Genomic DNA, 26,484 nt, shown 5'->3' with positions numbered 1-26,484 from the left:
AACTAATATTTTTGTTATGATGCAAAACTAAAAAAACTTTAATTAAAAATGTTATTGCATAAAAATATCAAAACCTTTTTTAAGAAGTTTTATTTTTTCTACTCATTTTAAAGTTTGTAAATACCTAAAAACTTTTTGCTATTGTGATTTAAATATTGTCCGGGTTACACATGACGTTACACATTTACAATGACGTCATATATTGTAAAAAACTTGAAAACTGAATGAACACAAAAAGCGTAAGAGCAACAAATATTGTTATATCTGCTAACAAAGAACAACGACCGCTAGATGGACGTGCGACGTCATTATTTACAGTTGCTTCATTTGTGACCTCATTGAAAGATGTTGTTTCCCTTATGACGTCATCATCTGAGCTCGTTTCAGTGCTGTCGTCATCCGACGGTACATCTGCGGACTGAGGGACTCTTTGGTAATCTACTCCATCCGATATTATTGGACTTCGGTTTATTTTCACTTTATTTATGTTTATGACGTCATCTCCTTTATAAATCATGACGTCATTAGTAAGTGTTACGATAATTAAACAGTTAAAATCATGAACTTACTTTCATTTAAATGTCCAACCTTGTGTAGTTTTGACTTTCCTGAACAAAAGTTAAATATTTCGAGTTTACCTCATATGTGAACATTTATCCAAACCCAATAGTTTGACTCACTTTAAACCAACATACTTCTATATAGTATACCCCAAGTTCTAATTTGTCTACTTCAACAGAATAATACATGTTATATTTTACCTTTCTTGTTATACTTGTAGGTGATGTTTCGGCTTCCAACCGGACTATCCGTTAAAGAACCTCCAGTTATTGTAACTAAACAAAAACTTTAAACTAAACTTTTATACATTTAACTTTATTGTAAGCACAACTTACCTGACATACTTTTAAGGATACAACTTAATATTTATTTAATGGTGGTGATCAGTTATAATTTAACGAATTATTGACTTATTTTATGTTTAAACAAACTTTAAAGTAAAAACGGAACCAGTTTTAAGGGGAAATTTAAAGCTGGGATTTCCCTTTTCTTGAATACCCAAGTTTTTATTTAAGAATAAACGACGAATTTGTTCTTTATTATTGAATTTTAGCTGGTTTGGCTTTATGGTTAGATTAAATATATTTTTAGAATTAACATTTTTAATTATAAAGCTGTTTGTAATAGTTGTGTATTTCAAATTTTATTTGAGGATAAACAATTTTGTTGTTTTACCTTAAAGTGTTTGCTCTGTGACGTCATTTATTTTTGTTTTGCCTGTAAGTAAAATTATTAACTCAATAAAACCAGATTGACGGAAGTTTAATAAGTCTTTAGATAAAGAAAAGCAGTAAAATTAAGCACAGTTGGAAGGTTTAATTTTAAACATAACACCAATAGGCAAGGGTTAATGTTTAAAGAAAAGATGTGGGTAGACAATAAAGCTATTCGTGTTAAACAAACTAACAATGTTAACCGCCATTCGTTACGTTTTTTTTTGTATAGATATTTATACCACTGTCATTCTGCTAGAATTTTTTTTTTTTAAATCCTAGCAGAACTCCGCATTTTTTCGCAAAACGTTGTGTTTACATAAAAAAGTTAACTCGGTAATACAAAAATGTTAAGCTAGTAAAGAAATCATTACCTTCTATTATTTAACCCACAATGAAAATTTATTCTATAGATTGTGTTACAGAAGGTGTTTTTTAAGTAATAAGCTGTTATAAAGAATTTATAAGCTAAATTTTGAGTTTCACACTCGTTATTTGCAAAAGTTGTAGAGCGACGAAAAAACATTAAAGAAACCAAGATTTGCTCGGCCGTAATTTTAAATACTTTCCGACGATAGGAGTTGAAAAAAAATTTAACATTGCATAACTCTTACAACAAAGATAAAGTATTGTCATTTTTAAGGGCCACAAATGTTAATTACGTCAGTAGTTAAGCTAAAACTTATCGAAAAAAGTTTGATAAATCTGCCGAACGTCGACATTTGGAGCTATTTTTAAATACTTTCCGACGATATGAATCGAAAAAAAATTTTAACGCGGCTTGATTGTTTAACAACAATTAAAATAGCAAAGTTTTGAGCGCCACATTTTACGTTTACAGCAGTTATCGACCCGAGAAATAACAAAAGAGAAACAAAAGCCCGCTCCTACCCGAAAAAACGAATCCCACTCTCCAGCAGAAAGTATATTCCGACAATAGAATACAGCCCAAAATTTAACAATCAATAAGTAATGCCAAATAAACATTGTACGCCAAGTTTTGAGTTTCACACTCGTTATTTGCAAAAGTTGTAGAGCGACGAAAAAACATTAAAGAAACCAAGATTTGCTCGGCCGTAATTTTAAATACTTTCCGACGATAGGAGTTGAAAAAAAATTTAACATTGCATAACTCTTATAACAAAGATAAAGTATTGTCATTTTTAAAGGCCACAAATGTTAATTACGTCAGTAGTTAATCTAAAACTTATCGAAAAAAGTTTGATAAATCGGCCGAACGTCGACATTTGGAGCTATTTTTAAATACTTTCCGACGATAGGAATCGAAAAAAAATTTTAACGCGGCTTGATTGCTTAACAATAATTAAAATAGCAAAGTTTTGAGCGCCACATTTTACGTTTACAGCAGTTATTGACCCGAGAAATAACAAAAGAGAAACAAAGGCCCGCTCCTAGCCGAAAAAACGAATCCCACTCTCCAGCAGAAAGCAGAAACCACCTGTTTTTATTTGTTAAGCTGTTTTATTTATTTATATAAATACAATTAAAAAATTTTAAACATGAAACATTATTTTATTATTAGTGCATGATAAACACGGTAATTTGCAAATTTCGCTCAAAGGCCCAAACGCTGCGTGATAAAAACAAATTTTCTTTTGGTATTTTTTAACATAAGAATTTGTACTATTTTTTGTGTAAGGTGCGTTTCTTAATGATTGCAGATTTCTTCGTTGTGGTGGATAAAGTCGACTCGAAGGTTTTTTTCTTTTAAAACCTTAAATTAATAATAAAAGTACAATTGTATTATTTGTAGTATAGTTAATTTCTTATTTCTTATGTGAGACATATTTTACTTACAATTGCCTAGTAAAGGATGGTATTCTTTATTTGTCTCAATTTGCTTTTTGTTGTCAGATGCCATTAGGTTAATTGCTTCTTCTAAGTTTGCCATCCATTTTTTCAAACCGACATCTGATAGATGGAACATCATCGTGCCAATTTGTGTCATCGCAATCAATATTCAAGCTTAACATAGTAAGACTAAAAATGTTTGCAATGTCGCTTAATGCACGGTTTGCTATTTTTACACGATGCATAAAAGCACCTGTTTGTGGTAGAATTTTTGCAAGCAGGATCTATATAAAATTATACCAACGTTACATCAAACAAAAAACACAAATTATTTGTTTAAAATATTAAAATAAAAGGGGGGTCTATTAACAATAACACAATTATTTGTTTAAACTATTTAAAATAAAAGGCTTATTTGTAAATTAGTTATAAATTTTACCATTACCTTGGCACGTGGGTATCGTTTTTGGCAAGCTATAATTAATCGTGTTGCGTTTTTTCGGATTGTTTTATTCATGTGATTTACATCACCTCGGCTTACATCGTTGGTTTCTAATGAAATTAAAAGATAATCAACTAACTCCGTTAAAATTTTTCGGACTCATTTCAATTTCAATAGCCCCATGAATCAAACCGGCACCTGGCATTGCCACAACGCTGAGGTGGAATGTAGCATCTTTAGAAGGTGATACAACCTAAAATTCAAAACTTTGCTATTTTAATTATTGTTAAACAATCAAGCCGGGTTAAAAATTTTTTTCGATTCCTATCGTCGGAAAGTATTTAAAAATAGCTCCAAATGTCGACGTTCGGCAGATTTATCAAACTTTTTTCGATAAGTTTTAGCTTAACTACTGACGTAATTAACATTTGTGGCCCTTAAAAATGACAATACTTTATTTTTGTTATAAGAGTTATGCAATGTTAAATTTTTTTTCAACTCCTATCGTCGGAAAGTATTTAAAATTACGGCCGAGCAAATCTTGGTTTCTTTAATGTTTTTTCGTCGCTCTACAACTTTTGCAAATAACGAGTGTGAAACTCAAAACTTGGCGTACAATGTTTATTTGGCATTACTTATTGATTATTAAATTTTGGGCTGTATTCTATTGTCGGAATATACTTTCTGCTGGAGAGTGGGATTCGTTTTTTCGGGTGGGAGCGGGCCTTTGTTTCTCTTTTGTTATTTCTCGGGTCAATAACTGCTGTAAACGTAAAATGTGGCGCTCAAAATTTTGCTATTTTAATTATTGTTAAACAATCAAGCCGCGTTAAAATTTTTTTTCGATTCATATCGTCGGAAAGTATTTAAAAATAGCTCCAAATGTCGACGTTCGGCCGATTTATCAAACTATTTTCGATAAGTTTTAGCTTAACTACTGACGTAATTAACATTTGTGGCCCTTAAAAATGACAATACTTTATTTTTGTTATAAGAGTTATGCAATGTTAAATTTTTTTTCAACTCCTATCGTCGGAAAGTATTTAAAATTACGGCCGAGCAAATCTTGGTTTCTTTAATGTTTTTTCGTCGCTCTACAACTTTTGCAAATAACGAGTGTGAAACTCAAAACTTGGCGTACAATGTTTATTTGGCATTACTTATTGATTATTAAATTTTGGGCTGTATTCTATTGTCGGAATATACTTTCTGCTGGAGAGTGGGATTCGTTTTTTCGGGTGGGAGCGGGCCTTTGTTTCTCTTTTGTTATTTCTCGGGTCAATAACTGCTGTAAACGTAAAATGTGGCGCTCAAAATTTTGCTATTTTAATTATTGTTAAACTATTAAGCCGGGTTAAAATTTTTTTTTGACTCCTATTGTCGGAAAGTATTTATAAATAGCCCCAAATGTCGACGTTCGGCCGATTCATCCAACTTTTTTCCATAAGTTTTGTTTAACTACTGACGTAATTAACATTTGTGGCCCTTAAAAATGACAATACTTTATCTTTGTTATAAGAGTTATGCAATGTTAAATTTTTTTTCAACTCCTATCGTTGGAAAGTATTTAAAATTACGGCCGAGCAAATCTTGGTTTCTTTAATGTTTTTTCGTCGCTCTACAACTTTTGCAAATAACGAATGTAAAACTTCAACTTTAGCATATAATTGGTTTATACCAGCTTATTACTTAAAAAGCACCCTCTGTAAAACAATCTATAGAATAAAATTTACATTTTATTCTATAGCAGGTTAAACAATAGTAAGTAATGATTTCTTTACTAGCTTAACATTTTTATATTGCCGAATTAACTTTTTATGCAAACACAACGTTTTGCGGAAAAATGCGGAGTTCTGCTAGAATTTATAAAAAAAAAAATTCTAGCAGAATGACAGTGGTATATTTATCCTTGATGTGGGAAGGTCGACTTCACGGTCTTAACATAGAGTAACATCAGTTACCCCGACCAAGTCTCGAGTTGCCTTTAGCAGTTTAGGATATTATAGAATATAATTGCCCGAAAATTATACTGCAGATTTGGTATTGGCTCAGCAGGAGTTCGTACCGTTTATAGCGCCTTACTCAACGGCTCTACAGCATGAGAACATTAGGGATCGAACCCAGGACCTTATGTGTGGTGTAGCAAGTGTTATTACCACTACACCAAGCTGCCGGTATATGTTGATCTGTAATTGCCGACTCATCCCTCTTATTACTGCCATTTTGATAAAAACCCCTTAAAAACTATATGCCCGAAACGCACTTTTCTGCATGAGTAAACTTTTTAGTCTAAAATTTTTTTTTTGCGCATTTATTAAACACCTGTTTGTTGGGTTTTTACCACACTCATATTTTCAACCTATCATTTTACTACAGACTTTCGGTTTATCTACTTAATCAATGTTTAAGTGGGGTTTTCCAGCTTGTAACTTGTTAAAATTACATTTCAGATCTTTTTGGTGTTTAGAATGAATTTCAAAATGAAATTATTTTTAATTTTGTTGTTAATAAATTTTGTGTCATCTGACATGTTTGAAATTGATGAATCGGACTGGATTGACCCCGGGGTTATGTTTCAAGTTGACCCTAAACCAACGAAAGAGGATAAACAACAACTTCCTGTGGCCCCCAAGTGTCCAGAATGTCCGAAATGTGAACAAAATGTAACAGAAAGTGAACAGAATGAATGTAAGGGAATTGATGAAGTTATATTTATGCGTCGTTATGTGTCATATCTTTTGTTCAAGTTATCTCAAGTGGGGAGGCCCCCAAACAAATATCAAATTACATTAAAAGTTCTGGAGGAAGATTGGAATTTACTCCAAAAGTTTGCAGATCAAAGTTCGGAGGTTGCAATCCAAGATGTTGTTCGAAAACTCGAAAGTTTAATCACTCAGGTTACCATGGAAACCGAACCTGATATTCAGCCGAGTTTAAGAATGAAATTTGAGGATTATTTTAAAATAGACGTTGATGAAGCTTTGAAAATAAGTTTGTTTTTCTTGGTTCTAATAATAATGATGACATCTCAAATTGTGAGCAATATTGCCTGGGGGCAACAAATTAAACGTTTATTCTGGTTCTCAGTGGTTATTAGTTTTCCCTGGACTTATGTTTATGAATACAAAGTGGCTTACGCCGAGCATATTGCTTCAGCATCAAATATTCCTGACCATTGCCGTGATCTTTCCCGAGAATTAACTTTTACTGAATCAATGAGTTTCTATTTACGAGATATGTTCAGTACAACTAAGGATCCTTGTGCTAAGTATCATGAAAGTCACATCATTGACCCCATCCTGTACATTCCACCCACCAGAATACTGGCGATTACTTTTTCAAGATTCTTTTTCGAACCCTTGCAACAATTTGGTTCAGCTTTCAGCATGGCATTCAAAAATGTTTTCGCTGAGTTACCGATCCAACTTTGGATCCCAGCTTTTGTTTTCCTCACAATTCTGATGCTGGTTGTCCTGGTTGGGATCTCTGTGTGCCTTGGTTACCATCACAGAAATAACCAGAGAGACCATAGAAACAATGAGAATGACCAGAATGATGAAAGAACGAACCAGAATGGTCCCAGCCACCAGAGAGTCGAACCGACCCCAATAATCACCCCCCAACAACCCCCTATACCAAATACTGCCCCTTATCCCCCTGTGCAACCCAGTACTGCCCCCTACCCTCCTGCCCAACCCATAACCCTTCCTTACCCCCCTGCGCAACCTGGTAACATACCCTACCCACCTGCCCAGACCCCCCCTCAAACCCCTGATGATGATGTCATGGGGGGAGGTGACGCTTCATTGCACGAACATTCCTTCTGTGACGACCTTGAACCACCTCCCCCTTACACCCCCGCTGATGGGTTACGTTACCGTGCCAACAGTGCAAACCCAAACCAGGTTTATCCAACCGATGAATTTTCCTCGATGATGTCACTTCGTCGTGGTTCAGCAACTGGAATTCCGGTAACCGATGACAACTCCATTGAGGATGAAATAACACAGGGGGTCATTGAAGGTCATGTTGAAGGTCAACAAACGAATGTCGATGAAGATATTCCAGATTTAAGTGAAACGAGACCAAAAAGTTGAAACTTCCAGGAACAAAAAACTTTTTCGAACAAAGTTCAAAACTTTTTACTAAAATCATTTTCTTGTCGCTCATTGCACAAAGTACAAACTGTTAGTGGCAGTTAATATTGCCAACAATTCATCTTAAACATAACAACAATTTATTTTAACTATTGTGCATTCATATTATGCAAGGTTTTGTATCTATTTCATGTTTTTTGTTATCTTTATTTTCCTATTTTGCGCTTGACCTTTATAAATTTTGTTATCAAAGATTGATTAGAAATGTTTGTAATATAATGAACTAAAAGATGTTTTATCATTTTTTTATGAACTAAAAAAAGTCTTGTTTAAAAACTAATCTCTAAAAATTATATTTAGTTTGGTGTTGGTTGAACCTTTTTTTATTTTCTCTAGATTTTTCTATTTTTAAGTTTTATAAGTTGAACTACGATGGGATGCGATGGAGGAACAATCCCTAAGAGACACGAACTCATCCGCACCAAGAAGAAGAAGGAAGCAAAGGATAAGGACTCGGATCTTCAGTGGAAGTGGAGATACTGCTCCCTCTCCAATCTTAAACTCAAGGATCCAATCGTGGCTTGCGAGCTCGGCAGGTTAAAGTTTGAACCTTTTTATTTAAAGTTGTTTGCACAAAATGATATTGGTGGTTAAGAAAATATTTTTAGTGAATTATTGACATCTTACCAAAGACCTTTTACCCAAATAGGTGGTTTATTCAAAAGTGTTTGCCTAAAAATGCACCATTTTTAATGACATTAAACATTTTATAATAACTCCCTTTATTCTCAACCCCTTCTCTAAAAATGCCATTATTGAAAAAATTTTAACTTGTCGTTAATATGTTGTTTTAAGTTTTTTGAAAATATTTTTTATTCTTAAAATGATTTTCGGTAATTTTGGGGAATACTTATTATTTTTAAGTGAAGTTAAAAAACAACAAACAAAAGTGGATATATTTTAAATTAGCTAATGTGTTGAAATATTGCAGGTTCTACAACAAAGATGCAGTGATCGAATATTTGCTCGATAAAAACAACTCCAAATATCAATTCAAGCATATCAGAGGTCCCAAGTTGAATATTTTAAAGTTTACTAAAATCACAATTCTGTTATTTCCTGTCTTAAGTATTAACTTTGTGTTAAACTTTCTTTTACTCAGGTCTAAAAGACATTTACACCCTTGTACTCGCCAGGAACCCAGCCTGGCAGGGGGGAAGTTTGAAGGGTGACACTTATATTGACACCCATTTGGCCCCTTTTATTTGCCCCGTGGCAGGCATTGAAATGAACGGAAAATACAAGTAAATGAACGGAAAATACGAAATGAACGGAAAATACAAGTTTGTTTTTTGAAATGAACGGAAAATACAAGTTTGTTACTTTTACAGTTTTGATCATGAATTATCATAAAAATTAAATATAAATAAGTTTTTAATTTTGATTTAAATTGGTTTTTAAAATTGATTTAATATTTATTTTGTTAAATGTAAAGTTTTAATCTTTTTTAAAATTTTCTAAATGAGATTAATTTTAAGAATATTTTGATTCCCAGGTTTAGTTTTCTGTTGAAGTGCAAATGTGTTTTGAGTGAACGTGCGATCAAAGAAGTCCGAGGGTCGACATGTCCTTCATGCTCCACCGAGTATGACAAGGATTGTGATGTCATAATTCTAAACCCATCTGAGGTAACTTTATTTAACTACTTTTTGCTAAATATTTAAACTTTAACATTTTTTTGATATAATAGGACGAAGAAAGAGAGTTAATCGAAAAAATGGAGAGAAGAAGGGAAATCGCTCGTGCAGAAAGACTCAAAAAGAAGAAGGAGAAGAAAAGAGAAATTAAAGATAAGAATAACGAACAAAAAAATTTGGTAAACTATTGTTTGTATTTTTTGAGTAAATTCTTGTTGTTAAGAGTTATTTAAAGATGAAAATATTTTGCAGGTGGGGGGAAATATTGCAACAACTTCTTCTGGGGAACCTTCCAATAACAAGCTTTCTATCTCCAATCATTGTACTGGTCCCAAAAATGGTGTTCCTGGAATTTCTGGTTCCCAAAATGGTGTTCATGGAACTTCTGGTTCCCAAAATGGGGTTCCTGGAACTTCAGGTCCCCAAAATGGGGTTCCAGGAACTTCAGGTCCCCAAAATGGGGTTCCAGGAACTTCAGTTCCCCAAAATGGGGTTTCTACAGGTTCCCAAAATGGAGGCAAGGCAACCTTGAAATCGGATCGAGTTAAAAGTTTGTCAGCAGCCAGTACAGTGCTCGGTGCAAAACACAAATTAAAGGAGGAAAAAATCTTTAAAACCAAAACTTTTATGTCACTCTTCACCTCACATGAAAGTGCAAAAAGAGCAAAAGATAAGAACGGTCACTGGATAACTTATAACCCTTACCATTACTCTGGCTGAAGTTGTTATTTAATGAAGTTTGTTGTTTACTCAAGTTTGTTGTTTAGATTCGGTTCGTTATTCAGCAGTAGATTCGGTTCGTTATTCAGCAGTAGATTTAGTTCGTTATTCAGCGGTAGATTCAGTTCGTTATTCAGCAGTAGATTCGGTTCGTTATTCAGCAGTAGTTTCAGTTTCAGCAGTGGATTTAGCTCGTTATTCAGCAGTAGATTCAGTTCGTTATTCAGCAGTAGATTCAGTTCGTTATTCAGCAGTAGATTCAGTTCGTTATTCAGCAGTAGATTCGGTTCGTTATTCAGCAGTAGATTCAGTTCGTTATTCAGCAGTAGATTCAGTTCGTTATTCAGCAGTAGATTCAGTTCGTTATTCAGCAGTAGATTCAGTTCGTTATTCAGCAGTAGATTTAGTTCGTTATTCAGCGGTAGATTCAGTTCGTTATTCAGCAGTAGATTCGGTTCGTTATTCAGCAGTAGTTTCAGTTTCAGCAGTGGATTTAGCTCGTTATTCAGCAGTAGATTCAGTTCGTTATTCAGCAGTAGATTCAGTTCGTTATTCAGCAGTGGATTTAGTTCGTTATTCAGCAGTAGATTCAGTTCGTTATTCAGCAGTGGATTTAGTTCGTTATTCAGCAGTAGATTCAGTTCGTTATTCAGCAGTAGATTCAGTTCGTTATTCAGCAGTAGATTCAGTTCGTTATTCAGCAGTAGATTCAGTTCGTTATTCAGCCTCACCTTTTGAATCTAGTGCTGAATAACAATACTAAACTGGCGCCAAATTAACTTCTAACTGGTATTTTATTAACCAGATTAAAAACCATCTAGTACTACCAGACCGACAACAAACTGTTAAAGGCCAAAAACTAAACCTGAGTATTTTTATAATTTTGCTAGAGAGTTGACTAATAATTAAAATCTATTGCAGTGGAGACGAACAACAGTATGTTACTTATCTACTCCATGAGATCTCTGATGCGGGAAGTCCGGGAGTCTGGCTGGGGATGTCTGACTCTGAGACGGACGGGGAGTTCAAGTGGTCGGACGGTCAGTTGGTGTCAGACAGCGATTACACGTTCTGGGCACAAACACAACCTGTCAACACTGTTGTAAGTTAGTTTAACTTTAAAATATGTTTAATACAAGATAATACAATCCTAGTTTTAAAAATAATATTTTTGCGGTAGTAGGGGTAGTTAAGGGGTAATTAATTGATTATACCTAAAGCATTAAATCGTAAAAGACTCAAAATTCGGCAGACTGAACGGTATAAATTATGTTTTGTTGAAGAAAATCTCTATATTAACCTTAAGTTTAATGTTAACGATTTGTAGAACACTTGGGATTGTGGAGAATTATTTTCTGGCTCAGATTTTGGTTTTTGGGAGATGAACAAAAATTGTTTCAAGAAGCAAGCTTTTATTTGTAAAATTCCAACCGGGGTTCCTGTCAGTTCAGTTACACCTCCAGCAAGTAAGTTTACAGGTTTAAAATTAGGTTTAACCATTTCATCAAAACAGTATATTATATCTTTTACTTTGTTTTTTTGATTAGGTTATAGTTTAGTAAGTTATGTGTATAAACGCAACACAAACTGAAAATGTTAATAGTTTTAACTTCCTTGGAAACGTTTTATTGAATGATTTTATGCCTTAATAATGTCATTTGAAAGATAACTTTACGCTTTTCATAAATTTTAAAATAATCTAAAAGTTGTTTTAACGTAAATTATTTTAAGTCTGACGTTAATTTAATGTTAATCTAATGTTTATATGAACCTCCTGCTACCTTTAACTTTCTTGTTCACAGCCACCCACCAAGGCTGCCCTCCAGGTTGGATCTGGTACGACTCGAGTTGTTATTTGTACGAGTACGCGTCCCCCACTAGCTGGGATGTTGCAGAGCAGATGTGCGTGAACTACGGTGCTCATCTTGTCAGCATCCTAACTGGGGAGGAGAATGGGTTTGTCGTAGGTCAGTATTTGCTCTCAAATAAAATATTTGTATTTTAAAGACCTTTAATTAAACAAAAACACGTTTTTATGGAAATATATATCTCGCAGTGTCTTTTATATTCGGTTTTTGTTTTCGATTTTCTACTACAGCCCATGCATTTTAAACATTAAATTTCACAAATACTCATTGTTTCATGCGCTAACGAATGTCGTTCCAGGCCACGCCAAAGACGATATGTGGATCGGAGGACATGCAAAAACAACTCAAGGCGACTGGAAGTGGAGTGATGGATCACCCTGGGTTCGAGATTTTTTTTGGGGTTTTTGACATATTTTAAAATTATGAAATTGAAATATTTTAATTTTTAACCTCGGTTAACTTTAGTTACCCGAAAACTTTAATAAATCAACTGTTTTACTTTCTAGTTGTTTCAAGATTGGGCGACCGGTGAGCCCAACTTATCGGGGGAATGTGCTCAGTTTTGGGCGGGGAACTCGTACAAGTGGGATGACCTTCCGTGCTCAAACCCCCGCGCTTATATTTGCAAGATGCCGGAAACAGGTTCAGAGTGGTTTTAATATTTTGTTTAACGCTAACTGCATGAGAGAAGAAGCTTCTAGTTTTTATATTTTTGTGATGTCATAACTCTTCCTCCTAGATTGCATCCAAGCATTGGGAATGGAGGATTACAGGATCCCAGATGAGGACATCACGGCTTCCTCTTCCTACGATGCCAACCACGCTTCCTACCTGGCTCGGTTGAACAACCAGAAGTCTGCTCATCTTACAGGGTCCTGGAGCGTGGGGCTGATCAACGGTGGGTTAAAATATTAGGGGTTGATTAGTGAGTTATGTACACAACAGCACAGATGTTTATGTAATTGTTTAAAGGGAAGTTTATTGGAAGATCAACCGAAAGTTTATTAGATTTAAACCGAGTGCGGCCATGTTAAGTTGTAAGTTAAATTAAGGTTAAGTTTTTATTTAAACAGGAGTGTACCCGACTATTGACACTTACTGGATCCAGGTCCGCTTCCTGGTCCCTCGAACGATCCACGGGGTCACGACCCAAGGAAGACCAGCCGACCACATCCAATATGTTAAGACTTACGCGCTCGCTTATTCCAATGACGGAGTCTTGTTCAATGACGTCACTGAGTTTGGCACAAGAAAGGTGAAAATAAAATGTTTTTAAATTTAAAATATCTCATCTTAAAACTAACTTTTGATTGATTTTAGATTTTCACGGCCAATACTGACGTGTTCACCCCGGTCACCAACATATTAAAGAACCCGATTGTGACGTCATATTTGAGATTGTACCCCCAGACGTACGAGGTTTGGGCTTCGATGAGGATGGAAATATTGGGCTGCAAAAGCTCGGGGGAGGACCTCAACCCCCCCTCAACCGATGAACGTAAGATTATAACTTTGTTAATTCAACTTTAAAACTTTTCCAATATTATATTCAACATTTGTTACACTTTTAATTTAATGAGCCTTGTTTTGCCCCCAGTGTGCACAGCAGTTCATCCTCCCGACAGGTTGGATTGTGGTTACGCTGGTGTCTCGTATAAGGAATGCCTGAACAAAGGTTGTTGCTATGACAACACTGTGCCTAACGTTAACTGGTGTTTCTATCCTAAAGGTAAACAAAAATATTCTAAATTTATTTAAAGTCATATATTAACGATATTTTTATACTCAAAAATTAATAAAGTTGGTGTCACTGAACACAAAAATAGTTTTAACTTTAAATAATTTCACCTACTTTTTAAGTTATACAACTTTAAAAAAAAATTAAAATTAATTAAAAAAAAGAAAAGGGAAGCCTGTTTGTGATGACGTAGAAAATACTAGTATGTACACATTCACTACGCTACTTAGTACTTTCTACGTCACACAAAAAATATGGTAACCTGGTTTTTGATGTTTCCTATTTTCCAGTATTTTTGAAAATTGAATTGTAAGTACCACAGACATTTTTTAAAGGTTCTAAAGCCATTTTGTAATTCAGTGTTAACCATACCAACGTGCTATATACATCACTTACAAAATTGTAAACTCTGTAACATAACACTTTAAACTGAGATCTAGTAAACACGACACCTAGTGTAGATATCTCACAATCTTTACACCGATATTGTAGGAAGTTACGACAGCAGATGTGGCGCTGACTGGTCGTTCGATCCGGCCGGGGAGTTCTTTTGTTACCACTTTAATGATTACAACATGAGGACCTGGACCCAGGCTAAGGATTATTGCATTGAAATGGGGGGAAACCTGCTCAGTATTAACTCACCGTGAGTTCCTAATTTAAAGCTCTTTCACTTAAACTAAAAGGTTATTCCGTGCTTACATGGTTCTATAAGACAAATATTGTAAGCCCAGCTGGTTAAATACAAACTGTGCAGTTAGTAAAGTTGTGAAACTTTTTAAAAAATGTAAACTTTATTTTTGTTTCCAAGATTTGAGCAAGCTTACGTGAGCGGTCAAATCTCGTCCAAAGTTCGAGTGTCAGCGATGTGGATTGGGGCAAACAACCTGGACCTCAATAAGGGTTGGACTTGGGCGGATGGATCCCTTTTCAACTACATTTACTGGCAGGACGGTGCGTTCAAGATATTTGTTATAAAGTAAAGTCAGTTCAATACCAATCAAACCCGGACCATGATCGGCATTTTAATTGTCGTGATAACTCGTAACTAATATTTAAACGCGCACTATAAACATAAGTTTAATTTATTTTGTTGGTCCTCAAATTTAAATAATTATGTATATCGTTCACCAAACTCGATTGTTTATCTGTGATTTAAAACTGCAGGACTTGCTGCTAGTTTACACTTGATAAGTTTGGCAGAAACGTTAGTATTTAAATGTTTGACCTAACTAACTTTAAAATTCCTACAACTTCCACTAATTTATATTCCAGGTGAACCGAATGGGCATACGGGGGATGAAAATTGTGTGGAAATGTACACAGGGGACTCAAAGTGGAATGATATAAAATGTTCCAACTTGAAGGGGATCGCTTGTCGCAAATTCGCCAACACTCGACCTCCGATCCCAATCGATTCAAGTTAGGGTTTAATCAGTATTTGTTGATTAATGATTTAAAGTTAATTTTTAATTAAAATTTAACTAAATCACTCTTATGGAATATTTAATTATAATTTTATACTTTTTAAAAATATGATTCACGTTTCCACCAGACAATTATATTGTGAACATTTGTGAGGATGAGGTAGGAACTCTGTTTTGTGAGGGAAACGCTGTTATTGTTGTTCATCACGCTTCCTATGGAAGATCGAATATTGAAACGTAAACTTTAAAGTTTTTCTTTTTTTTGTATTAATCTTTATCCTCGATGTGGGAAGATCGAATGCGCTACCTCAAGTAGAGTAACATAATTTACTCTGACCCAGTTTCAGGTTGCCTGTGGCAGTTTGGGATATTATTGATGATAATTGCCCGAAAATTATGCTGCTGATCAAATGTTGGCTTAGCAGGAGTTTACATCGTTTATAGTGCCCTACTCAAGGTTGCTACAGCATGAAAGCAGTGGGGATCGAACCTAGGACCTCACGTAGTGTAGAAAGTGTTTTGACCCCTACACCACGCTGCTGAAAAGTTTCGATATTTAAGTTTAAATCCACAAAACTTTTAACCGAATATGTCAAACTAACACAACTTAAATCCTTCAGATGCACATACAGTGATGTTGTCATCCCCATCGAAGGTTGCCACAGCTCAGACTCGCTCGATGTTGTGTCCAAGATGTGTAACAACAAACAATATTGCACCATTCCTGTCACTAATGATATATTCGGGGATCCCTGTTATGGAATTTATAAATATTTGAACGTTATTTACTCCTGTGAAGCTCTAAGTAAGTAGTTTGAGTTTAAATTTTAACTTCTTTTTAATTAACTGGTTTAAAACCCTTTTTGCACTTAATTGAGGCTTCACCACAATTGTGAACTAGGAATGTTGTAGTTTCGGACTACAGAAATTTTTTAATATTTATGGGTAAAATATAAACAAAATTTATTTTGACAGTTTGCTACCAAGGCCTGGGCGTCGAAAACGGAACCGTTCAAAATTATCAGATTACCCAATCCAGTTCCCTTGACAACCAACACACGGGGGCAGACGGGAGACTGAATGGGGCCAGAAGTTGGTCGTCGAACGAAGGAATAGGTTTGGTTTAATTTGTGACAGATTTAATAAATCGTTTATTTAGTTTGGTCGCGATATTTAATTTTGAGGAAAAATCAGTTTTAATTGTAAAACAGTTATTATCAAATAATCAGTTTCATTTCTGTTTTTATTGTTTAACTGTGTACTTAACGTAACTTACTTCAACTTACTTTTACGTGCCCAACTTCAAGTAATCAGCGTGAAACGCATCCTTCTCCCTTTGAAAAAGCAAGCACGTCGCGTAATTAAAAGCTTGCATTTCTTAGTTTTAAACATTGCCTGTTAAATTATTTCTATCCCTTCTTAGTTCTATATACTAGTTAGGTTTTCTTACTAAAGTTAGTTATAGCAAAATAATAATTCTTTTATATTCTATTTAAATAAGGACGCAGTAAGTGCTGGTACTTTCGATATAAAATTAAGGTAAAAGACAATTTCCTGCTGTGTTTTACAAAGTTTAAATAATTTGAAGGAGCCTGGGTCCAAGTGACCTTCCCAGTGAACTTCCGGATCAGTGGGATCATCATCCAGGGAGCCAACGATGCGGAAAGATACGTCACCAAGTTCAAGGTCGGGTTCGCGAACGATCAAACTTTCACGCAATGGACCGACTACACCAACTATGATAACATTGTCGTAAGTAGCTATTATTACATTAATTATGTTTATATGTAAATAAACATTAAACAAAAGTTAGTAATTAAGTTTAACATAAAACACTTACAAACAAATTATATTTGTTAACAAAAATGTTAAAACGCAGCAAAACTTCACTGGCAACACTGATACAACCACCCAGGTCCGAGGGGTTCTTGCCGAGCACGTGTTCTCGGCGGGGATCAGAATTTACCCCCTCGAATGGTCGGGTGACGTCATCGGGATGAGGTTCGAGATCACAGGATGCAATCCTCTAAGTAAGTGGATAGACCAAATTGTAAATGATTTTTAATCGTATTTTAGGTTTCTTGTTACTCTAAAGCTTGTATTTTTTCAACATTTTCTTTTAAATCAAAGTTTATGTTCAAGAAATATTTTGAATTTTTAAATTTTCTTCTCAATTTAATTTTATTCTTTAGAGGAGTTAAAATGTGAGGAGTTGGGGGAAACTTTATTTAGGGACGGGGACGGGGCTGAGACCCCAGAAGGTACCACAGTCACAGGTGAATGCCCCGGGTTTTGTCCCATCATTGCAGCCCCCCCCGCGGTGTTCGGGACAACAAAATATGCCGGGGTAAGATCTAATTGTCAAAAGAAAACTAAAAAAGTTTTTAATTTTATTTTAAATTGATGAAACTTAAATGTAAAATAAATAATCTTCTTATAAAGTCTAAGTTTTAAGTCACTCTCTGTACAACAGATGTCTCAGGTCTGCAGTGCAGCCGTTCATGCGGGGGTCATCATCGACAAATTTGGGGGTCCAGTAACCTTGATAAAAGTCCCCGCACAATCTACTTATGTGGGGTCGGTGAGGAACTTGGTCGTCTCCCAGGATTTTGAGTAAGTTTTAGTTAAATTGTTGTTCATGTTTTCAATCTTTTTATTTGGATGAATATTTGTCTTAAATTTCACAAAATTATTCAGTTACTATCCGATGGCTTTTTCGTTCACAAATACGGTCAAGAACTGTCCGCATGGTTGGGTTCCATATGAAAGTCATTGTTATTATGTGTCAGGTAAGTTCGTGTTGAATAATAAACTTTGTTGTTATTTTAAATGAAGCCACTTCTGTTGAAAGGCGCTGTTGAAAATAAACTCGTACATAGTGAGGTTATTTTATAAACTCAAACTTTCCAGATAACGAAGATGAACTTAACTTCGCGGAGAGTGAAGCGAGATGTGTTCAAATGGGGGCTCATCTCGTCTCCATTGGCAACGCTGTGGAGCAAGATTTTGTTCATCAAACAATTTCAAGGTTGGCATTTATTTATCCTCGATGTGGGAAAGTCGAATGCGCGACCTAAACATAGAGTAACATTTGTTACCTCGACCCAGTCTCAAGTTGCCTGTGGCAGTTTGGGATATCATAGATTATAATTAATATTTCCCGATAATTAAGCTGCTAATTAAGTGCTGGCTCAGCAGAAATTTATACCGTTTATAACGCATTACTTAAGAGCGCTACAGTATAAGAGCAGTGGAAATTAAGCCCTTGAAGTAGTAAGGCCAACTGTTTAACTACTCCACAACACAGCTGTGAGTTAAGTGATTTTATTTTAAAATGTTGATGTTTAGATGGAACCACACTCATATCTGGATTGGATTAAACGATCTAAAAACTCCCAATTTTTTTGAATGGATCGACGGCCAACCTGTAAGTAGAAGCTTTTGTTAAGGTTGTTTTAAATTTAATTTGTTTGAGTTGCCAGCTATATTTTGTTTGAGTAAATTTTGGTTGGGTTCAAGCTCTTTACTATCGCATAATGTGTATAATTTTAGTTTGTTACGTCATAAACATGTAAACAAAGAGAATTGTTCATTGTACAACTTGTTTCAGATAACTTACACTTCCTGGAATCCTATTTATGCTCCCACCATGAATATTGAAAGTTGTGTGAATATCTGGAAAGATGCCGGTGATTGGAACGATTATTATTGCGATATCGTACAGGTTGGTTTTATTGGGTAATCGTTATTATAACTCAAAGTCATATTTAATTGAGATTCATTTACAGGGTTATATGTGCAAGAAAGTGAAAGGTTATTACACTTCAGACGATACTGAACCACCAACTCTGCCACCAGGGTGCGCTGAAGGTTTGTTCGAGTGGATAGTTCCAAAATTTTAATAAATGTTGCTTTCATAATTCACCAGATTCTTTGTTTTTAGCAATATAAGAGAGTTTTATCTTTAAGTCTATTTAAGCGTTAACAACACTTAACACCTAATCAAAAGTTTACCAACGTTCAGGTTGGGTTCCAAATGATGGATCCTGCTTCTGGTTCGAGAGGAACTTGGTCGATGAAACCGCAGCTGAAGGATTTTGTGAAGGAAAGGGAGGAACTTTAATCCACATTAAAGACAGGTTTGAGCTGGTTTATAAAACAAGACACAAATTTATATTTGTGGTAAAATATATTTTTTAACAACTGTTATGTTGCTTTATTTCAATGTACAAAGTAAAACAATTTTTGTTTGAATTTTCTCCCAGATTTGTTCAAAGTTTTCTGCACACCTTGATCGGAGCTGAGGACCTGAGATGGTGGCTGGGGCTGCATGCTATCCCATCTGGGGAGAACGGAGTTGCTTGGGAGTGGGAGAGTGGGGACCCAGTGACTTACTCCAACTGGGGCTATGGCAATCCTGGTAAGTTTAGTTTGTTGAACCCGATTTTATAGAGGGCTACCCCTTTGTTGACCCTGACTTTATAAGATGCCCTTTTTAATCTGGTTTTAGGCAACTTTATGATTGACGAAATTTGTTATTTAGTGACCCAAGTAATAATTGAACAACTTAAATTTAACATACATACATATAGTATTAATGATTAGATTTGCTTAAATAAAGATTTCTTTTAATGTTTTTTTGGTACAAATAAACTTTCCTTTAATGTAGATATCAACCTGGGCGAGTGCACCACTTTCTACGGGGGAGTCATCGGGAACGGGCTCTGGTACAGCACCAGATGCACCAAACAAGCTTACCCCATATGCGAGGTCCCCAGGGAGGGGTGGACAACCCCGGTGCCAAGTAAGTTTAAGTTAATACAAAATACTTAACATTTTTATTAACATTAAATTGTTGTTGTCCATAGCAACTCCCCCACCAGTAGGGGGATGTCCCTACGATTGGTCGACCCCCGACACCTCGGACCCAAATTGTTACAAAGTCTTCAACCAGGAGGGATCAACAAACCATAACAAGAAACAAGCTTGGAACAATGCATGGCATCAGGTGCTGATATCTTTCTTTATTTTTGTTATTTCGAGGAATAGTTTCTGACAACGATTTTGTTTCAGTGTTTGTCGTACAACGCCGACCTTGTCTCCATCCACAGCAGAGATGAACAATCTTATCTGATCACCGTACTTGCCCAACTTGGCATCATCAGTGAATCTCTTTGGATCGGCCTAAACAATAAGTAAGCATTGTGCTTTACTAAGTTCACTCAAATACTCATGCTTATCAGCTGTTCTAGTATTGTGTGATCTTCCTAACTTGTTTAAACCTAACATTAAACCAAAGTTAACTGTGTGAACAGAGCCCAACTTGACTGGGGTTGGTCAGATGGAAGTCCAGTGGAATATGTGGACTGGGGACTTGGGTCACCGTCCCTAGCAACCGATAACAACTGCGTTGCTATGAAGTTTGAACCTTCTATCGGCACAGGATTGTGGGACAATCTCAACTGCGAACAAGTAAGAATAATTTGGTTAAAATAAAACCTTGTTCTCTTAAACAATTAATTTATAGTTTAAGCTTTTTGTTTATGGGGCGCAAGAATAAATTTCTTTATTAAATATAGTTTGTAAAATTCAGTAGAAATAATGTTTAGTGGAAACCCAATTTATTTTCAGCCACTAGACTGGATTTGTAAGAAAAAGAAGGGTACCGAGGTCGTTGAACCCACTCAGCCCCCAACCGGGGTCCCCAACCCCCAATGTGGGTCAGATACGGAGGGGACTTGGTTGTATTATAACGAGATCTGCTACCTCTTCAACGACCAGGCAGTGTTCGACAGTTATGACGCAGACAGGGTGGGTAAGGTTGTATATGTTGTGGTTGTGGTTTAAATGTTTTTGTTTTGTAGAAATGTCAATCTTTGGGAGGATATCTTCTCTCTGTGCATTCGGGCGAAGAACAATCTTTTATAACCAATCAGATCAAAGTAAGATTCATACAAATACAAAATAAATCTTATCATTGTAACGTTGATGTTATTAATTCAGCAAATGAGTGGAAGCGATCGATTCTGGATCGGATTAAAAGAAGAAGGAGGAATCAACGGAGCGTATCAATGGATGGATGGGTCGGTCACCTGTGCAGTACGTCAACTGGAACCAAGGTAAAACAGGGGTTGTAACAACAACAGGGGTTGTAACACAATAGGAGTTGAAACAACAACAGAGGTTGTAACACAATAGGAGTCGAAACCTTGTATAAGTTGGGTGTTAGCTTGTACTTTAGTCAACTAACACAAGTTCACTTAATATCACAACAGGTGAACCGAGCGATTCCCTGGGCATGGAACAATGTGTGGCGATGTACAAGAAAAATGGGCGTTGGAACGATGCGAATTGTGGCCTCCAATATGCGAGTTATATCTGCAAGAAGTTTATTGGATCCCCCCCTGCACCCCCTAACCCAACTCAACCATGGCCTGGTGGGTGTTAAGTTGTAGTAAAAGTGTTCTTTGACCGGCTCTAGCTTTAACTTGGAGTTTGTTCTAAAACTTAGACAATTTCTACATGAACATATCTCGTACAACTCGACTTATTTGATTTTAATATTGGTTGCAGTTTACAATTTTTTTAGAATCGATTAGTGACATATTTTAATTTTAGCTTATATTTTGATTGACATGTGTTATTTTGATTGACATGTGCCATTTTGATTGAGAGTTGATGTTTTGATTGACAGCTGATATTGTGATTGACAGGTGGTTGTCCAGCTGATTGGTTAGAATATAAGAATTATTGTTTTCAAATGCACGGTGAGAGCAACAAATGTGACTTTAGTGACACAACCACGCCAGAGTGTTCCGCCTCGTGGGCTGACGCTCACAACCTCTGCTTCGGGGGAGACTTGGCCACCATCCACAACAAATATGAGAACGGTTTATTTCGTGTTTTTGTATTTCACAATTTAAACTTAGTTGGCTCAGCAGGAGTTTATATTACTTAAGGGCACTACAGAATGGGAGTAGTTGGGATCGAACCCAGAACCTCAAGTAGTTAAGACAAGTGATTAAAACTACAACATCATCGGTTTTAATAAATTTGATAAACTTTTTGTTAAGCTTTCATCATTTACGTAAATTAAACAAATTTTCAGCCTTTCTGGTTGCTCAAAGCATTCGGATGAATCACAATTACTGGATTGGATTGAGCGACATCCAATGGGGAAATAAATATACTTGGGCGAACGGGGAGGAAGTGACCTTTACCAACTGGAATCATGGTTTGTTTTAAATATTCACTCTAAACATGAAATGCAACATTTTGTTATCCGGTCTCAAGTTGTTATATTTGGTAATGGTGGCGACCGTTAAAGTTAATTTGTGGTATCAGTGTTTCCAATAATTTTTTAGGTGAACCAAACCACCATAACGGGGAGGAAAATTGTGCGGAAAGTTTACATGCCGAGGGAAACGCTGGGAGGTGGAATGATGAGAAATGTTGGTCCTCCAAACCTTATGTTTGCTCCAGAGGTGAAAGTTGTGTTGAGTCAACTTATTTATTTTGCATGCAAGTTTACTTAGACCGAACCATTTATTTAATGAAGTTGTTTTCACTGTTGGTTTGCAGGCAAGGATCCGAACTTAGAGGGTGGTTTACAAATTAACAACAACGCCCGATGTCCACAAGGTTGGACCCAGGTTAGTTTTGAATTTAATTTTGTGGGTGATTGTTCGGTAGTGTGATATATTGGTCATAACATTGAACTACGAGCCAAAAGGTTTCGGGTTTGAGTAGCACCAATGCTGCATAGTTCACCCTTGAGCCCGGTGTTTACGGATAGCTTCAACAAATCACAACAGCTCACCCTTCCCAAAAATATAAAAATTCACACAAATTTTAAAATTGTTACGTAATAAGGATTATATTGTTATTTAGTTCGACACAATCAACGAACAATTCGTTTGTTATTATCTGGACACGACCTTGAGGTCGTTCGAGGACGCAAGGTCAAACTGTCAATCCATGAACTCTGACCTGGTCAGTCTTCAATCGATGTACGAACAATATTTTCTTGTGAGTTACATCGAGGATCGAATCTCAACCGCGTGGATCGGACTAAGCCTCGATAAGGTGAATAAATTTGATTTGTTTTAAACAACTTTTGGTTCAACTTTAAAATATTTGTCATCGCTTCTATAATAATGAAAATTCACCCCTTTTACCCAGGACCTCCAGGAGTGGACTTGGGTTGATGGGTGGCCGTTATGGATCAGTAATTGGGGCGAGAATCAACCTGGTTCCGATGCGAGCAAGACTTGTGTCTTAAATGTGGCAACCGACTCTGGAGCAGAGTGGTTGACTGCAAATTGTAACGACTTGCATTCTTCCATTTGCAAGACTTCGTCAGGTTCATCTTAAATTTAATTTAAATGATTAAGTTGCTGTTATCAGGATTCGAACCCGAGTTTAATTTTTAGAAAATATTCCGGCGACGCCCGGTTATGTGGACGGGGAATGTGAGAACCCCTCGTGGCCGCAATTGGGAGGTTTTTGTTATTTCTTTCACATCACAGAGGGTAACAACGATGATATGTAAGAACTGTTATTATTGGTTTAACTAAATTATTTAACGACATGGTAGCAGTGGGGAACCATGCACCACTAGTTTATTAGATTTGTGAAATATTTGGAGAAGTTTATCTTGTTAGTGTAACTCTTAAGTAATTAACGAGCGTTGTTAATTAGAGGAGTGACGTGGGCAGACGCCGAGCGGTTCTGTAACAACCTCCACGGTCATCTGGTGAGTTTTGAGAGCAGGAGTGAGGTGGAGTGGGTGCTGGGGTGGTTCAATTACTCGGAACCGATGTGGATCGGGTTGACCAAGAACACAAACGGTATTTATTGTAGACCATCGACCTTATGTTAACTATATATTATTACGTCATAGACAGGTGGACGTGGTCGGGCAATCGACCTTATGTTAACTATATATTATTACGTCATAGACAGGTGGACGTGGTCGGACAATCGACCTTATGTTAACTATATATTGTTACGTCATAGACAGGTGGACGTGGTCGGACAATCGACCTTATGTTAACTATATATTATTACGTCATAGACAGGTGGACGTGGTCGGACAATCGACCTTATGTTAACTATATATTATTACGTCATAGACGGGTGGACGTGGTTGGACAATCGACCTTATGTTAACTATATATTATTACGTCATAGACGGGTGGGCGTGGTCGGACAATCGACCTTATGTTAACTATATATTATTACGTCATAGACGGGTGGGCGTGGTCGGACAATCGACCTTATGTTAACTATATATTATTACGTCATAGACGGGTGGGCGTGGTCGGACAATCGACCTTATGTTAACTATATATTGTTACGTCATAGACGGATGGGCGTGGTCGGACAATCGACCAGTATCTTTCACGTACTGGAGCACTGGCGAACCGAACGATGCCCACGACACTCCGGAGGATTGTGTTGAAATGTACGGAGACACTGGGAAGTGGAACGACATCTCGTGCCTCAATAAACATGGATATATGTGCAGGGTGCCTAAAGGTTTGTGTGATGACGTCATATTACAGGTGCCGTAGTTGTTGTTATAATGAAACTTTAACTTGTAGTGATTGGGACGGATTCGAACGGGGATCACATCCATTACACAACTCCACGGACGGAAGAACCCGATGGTAACTAATATTTAAAGTTAACTTGTTTTCGTGTTTTGGGTGAATTAATCTTCTTCTTACAATGCAGAGGAAAGCAACTACAACGTTGGGATAATTCTGGGGGTGATTATTGGGGTTATTTTGGCGATCTTGTTGTTTGGGGGACTTGCCTTCTACTTTATAAAGGTCAACCCTCCAGCTGCATCGAAACTTTGTGAGTTAATATTCTAAGATGGGGTCACAGTTTAACTTTAGATTAAGTTTTTGGTTCAGTTAAAGTTTTGTTATCTCCAAGACCCTTGCAGTGGTGGAAATCACTTTAATACGTCATATAAAGATATATTTTGTGAACACAATATTTAACCTAACTCTGATTTGTTTCAGCTGAGGGCGCCTCTGATTTGACAAAAGGTTTCACAAACAAACTTTATTCGATATCCGGGGACAAACCGAGTGAACAAACGGAGGTGAGTTAAAGAAATTAACTTACTTAGAGCTAGGTTAACTTGTGAACAAATTTTTATTTAAAATGAAAATCTAGTCTTAGCTTTTTGCGTGATAATACCCGAGGTTTATTTCCCTTTAAACTACCCGATATTTTATGTTCAGTCTCCGACAGTTCGGTATGAGAAGGAAAGTGGGGCAACAGTGGACGACAGCAATGCTTGATTGTAATTATTTCAACAAATATTTATTTCTTGTTTTTACATTTGTTTAAAATCAAATAATTTAATTATCAGTGATCTAAACATCAACTTTTATTCAAGATTAAACATTATTACGTCAATAAAGGTTAATATTTTCTGTATATATGTTTGTATGACGTCATAAGGGGTGGGTTATTTCAGTAAGTGACGTCACATGTTTATATGTACGTCATGTGTTGTAACAACCAATAGCATTGGACAATTACGAAGATCACTAGAGCGACAAATATCGAGGTGTCTGTTAACGATAAACCACGACTGTGTGACAAAGTTGGGCTCTGTGTTGGGTCTGTGACGTCACTATCGGTGCTTGGCTCATTTGCCACGTCACTATCTGTACTTGTTTCGCTGCTGATGTCATCATCCGAGCTCGTCTTATTTGTGACGTCACTATCTCTACCTGTTGCTTTGACCTTATCCGGCGATTCGGGAACTCCCTGACCATAGCTTCCTCCACTTATTCTATATCTTATTCCACTCGAATTTACTGGACTTTGATTAACGGTTGAGTTGGTAAAGCTGACGTGACTTTCTACGTAAATGATGACGTCATTAATGATTACAGGTGATATGTTAAAGTTAAGTTGCAAACTTACCTGTCGTGGAACGTTTTTGTTGGGATCTGATGCGTTTTTTTTTGCCTGAAAGTTAAATATTTTGTAAATATTTGCTTTAAATTTTGTTTATTCTTAACATGTAAGGGTCATGCAACCCAAGCTGTTTGGGTGTAAGCTAAACTGCTTCAACTTATAAGTTGGTTCGCATAAGCTGCACTAAATTATAATAATTTTGTATAAATTTTAGATAAAAGAACTTCCAGTTATTGTAACTAAACAAAAACTTTAAATTAAACTTTTATACATTTAACTTTATTGTAAGCACAACTTACCTGGCATACTTTTTAGGATACAACTTAATATTTATTTAATGGTGGTGATCAGTTATAATTTAACGAATATATTGACTTATTTTATGTTTAAACAAACTTTAAAGTAAAAACGGAACCAGTTTTAAGGGGAAATTTAAAGCTGGGATTCCCCTTTCCTCAAATA

General features: G+C 36.1%; 3 protein-coding genes and 1 pseudogene across 4 annotated transcripts; 2 read left to right on the top strand and 2 right to left on the bottom strand.

The window, feature by feature from the left end:
• Positions 1–68: 68 nt before the first annotated feature.
• LOC145750331 (uncharacterized) lies at positions 69–1,015 on the bottom strand. The gene is made up of 4 exons (XM_082566332.1): positions 897–1,015; positions 762–836; positions 570–608; positions 69–504 (listed from the first exon to the last, which is right to left on the bottom strand). Exons 1-4 carry the CDS (start codon positions 901–903, stop codon positions 185–187), a joined length of 441 nt encoding a protein of 146 aa, XP_082422458.1. The 5' UTR covers positions 904–1,015; the 3' UTR covers positions 69–184.
• A 6,964-nt stretch (positions 1,016–7,979) lies between these two features.
• On the top strand, positions 7,980–10,055 carry LOC145751427 (replication termination factor 2-like). The gene is made up of 6 exons (XM_082567567.1): positions 7,980–8,221; positions 8,617–8,693; positions 8,788–8,929; positions 9,181–9,313; positions 9,376–9,501; positions 9,575–10,055. The coding sequence occupies exons 1-6, from the start codon at positions 8,058–8,060 to the stop codon at positions 10,040–10,042; spliced, it is 1,110 nt and encodes a 369-aa protein (XP_082423693.1). The 5' UTR covers positions 7,980–8,057; the 3' UTR covers positions 10,043–10,055.
• A 953-nt stretch (positions 10,056–11,008) lies between these two features.
• Positions 11,009–25,533, top strand: LOC145751426 (uncharacterized; annotated as a pseudogene). Its single transcript, XR_014283735.1, has 47 exons — positions 11,009–11,144; positions 11,370–11,508; positions 11,845–12,009; positions 12,209–12,291; positions 12,417–12,552; positions 12,650–12,808; positions 12,984–13,165; positions 13,231–13,408; positions 13,508–13,639; positions 14,141–14,294; positions 14,460–14,602; positions 14,924–15,070; positions 15,204–15,312; positions 15,696–15,880; positions 16,051–16,191; positions 16,664–16,827; positions 16,955–17,105; positions 17,268–17,422; positions 17,549–17,688; positions 17,773–17,864; positions 17,986–18,103; positions 18,424–18,502; positions 18,686–18,799; positions 18,864–18,945; positions 19,100–19,214; positions 19,341–19,495; positions 19,745–19,879; positions 19,944–20,083; positions 20,149–20,270; positions 20,391–20,547; positions 20,707–20,886; positions 20,940–21,017; positions 21,079–21,194; positions 21,351–21,512; positions 21,789–21,965; positions 22,184–22,309; positions 22,440–22,559; positions 22,657–22,727; positions 22,966–23,160; positions 23,257–23,437; positions 23,508–23,622; positions 23,776–23,924; positions 24,442–24,615; positions 24,681–24,746; positions 24,814–24,939; positions 25,110–25,192; positions 25,335–25,533. The product of XR_014283735.1 is annotated as an uncharacterized LOC145751426 (transcript).
• On the bottom strand, positions 25,392–26,474 carry LOC145751429 (uncharacterized). The gene is made up of 3 exons (XM_082567569.1): positions 26,322–26,474; positions 26,029–26,073; positions 25,392–25,964 (listed from the first exon to the last, which is right to left on the bottom strand). The coding sequence occupies exons 1-3, from the start codon at positions 26,326–26,328 to the stop codon at positions 25,591–25,593; spliced, it is 426 nt and encodes a 141-aa protein (XP_082423695.1). The 5' UTR covers positions 26,329–26,474; the 3' UTR covers positions 25,392–25,590.
• Between the last annotated feature and the right edge of the window lie 10 nt (positions 26,475–26,484).

Source organism: Corella eumyota, chromosome 4, assembly GCF_963082875.1.
Source record: "Corella eumyota chromosome 4, kaCorEumy4.1, whole genome shotgun sequence".
In the NCBI taxonomy this organism is placed as follows: domain Eukaryota; kingdom Metazoa; phylum Chordata; class Ascidiacea; order Phlebobranchia; family Corellidae; genus Corella; species Corella eumyota.
Note: the sequence above shows the minus strand (reverse complement) of the source record. Positions and strands in the feature narration are given on the sequence as shown.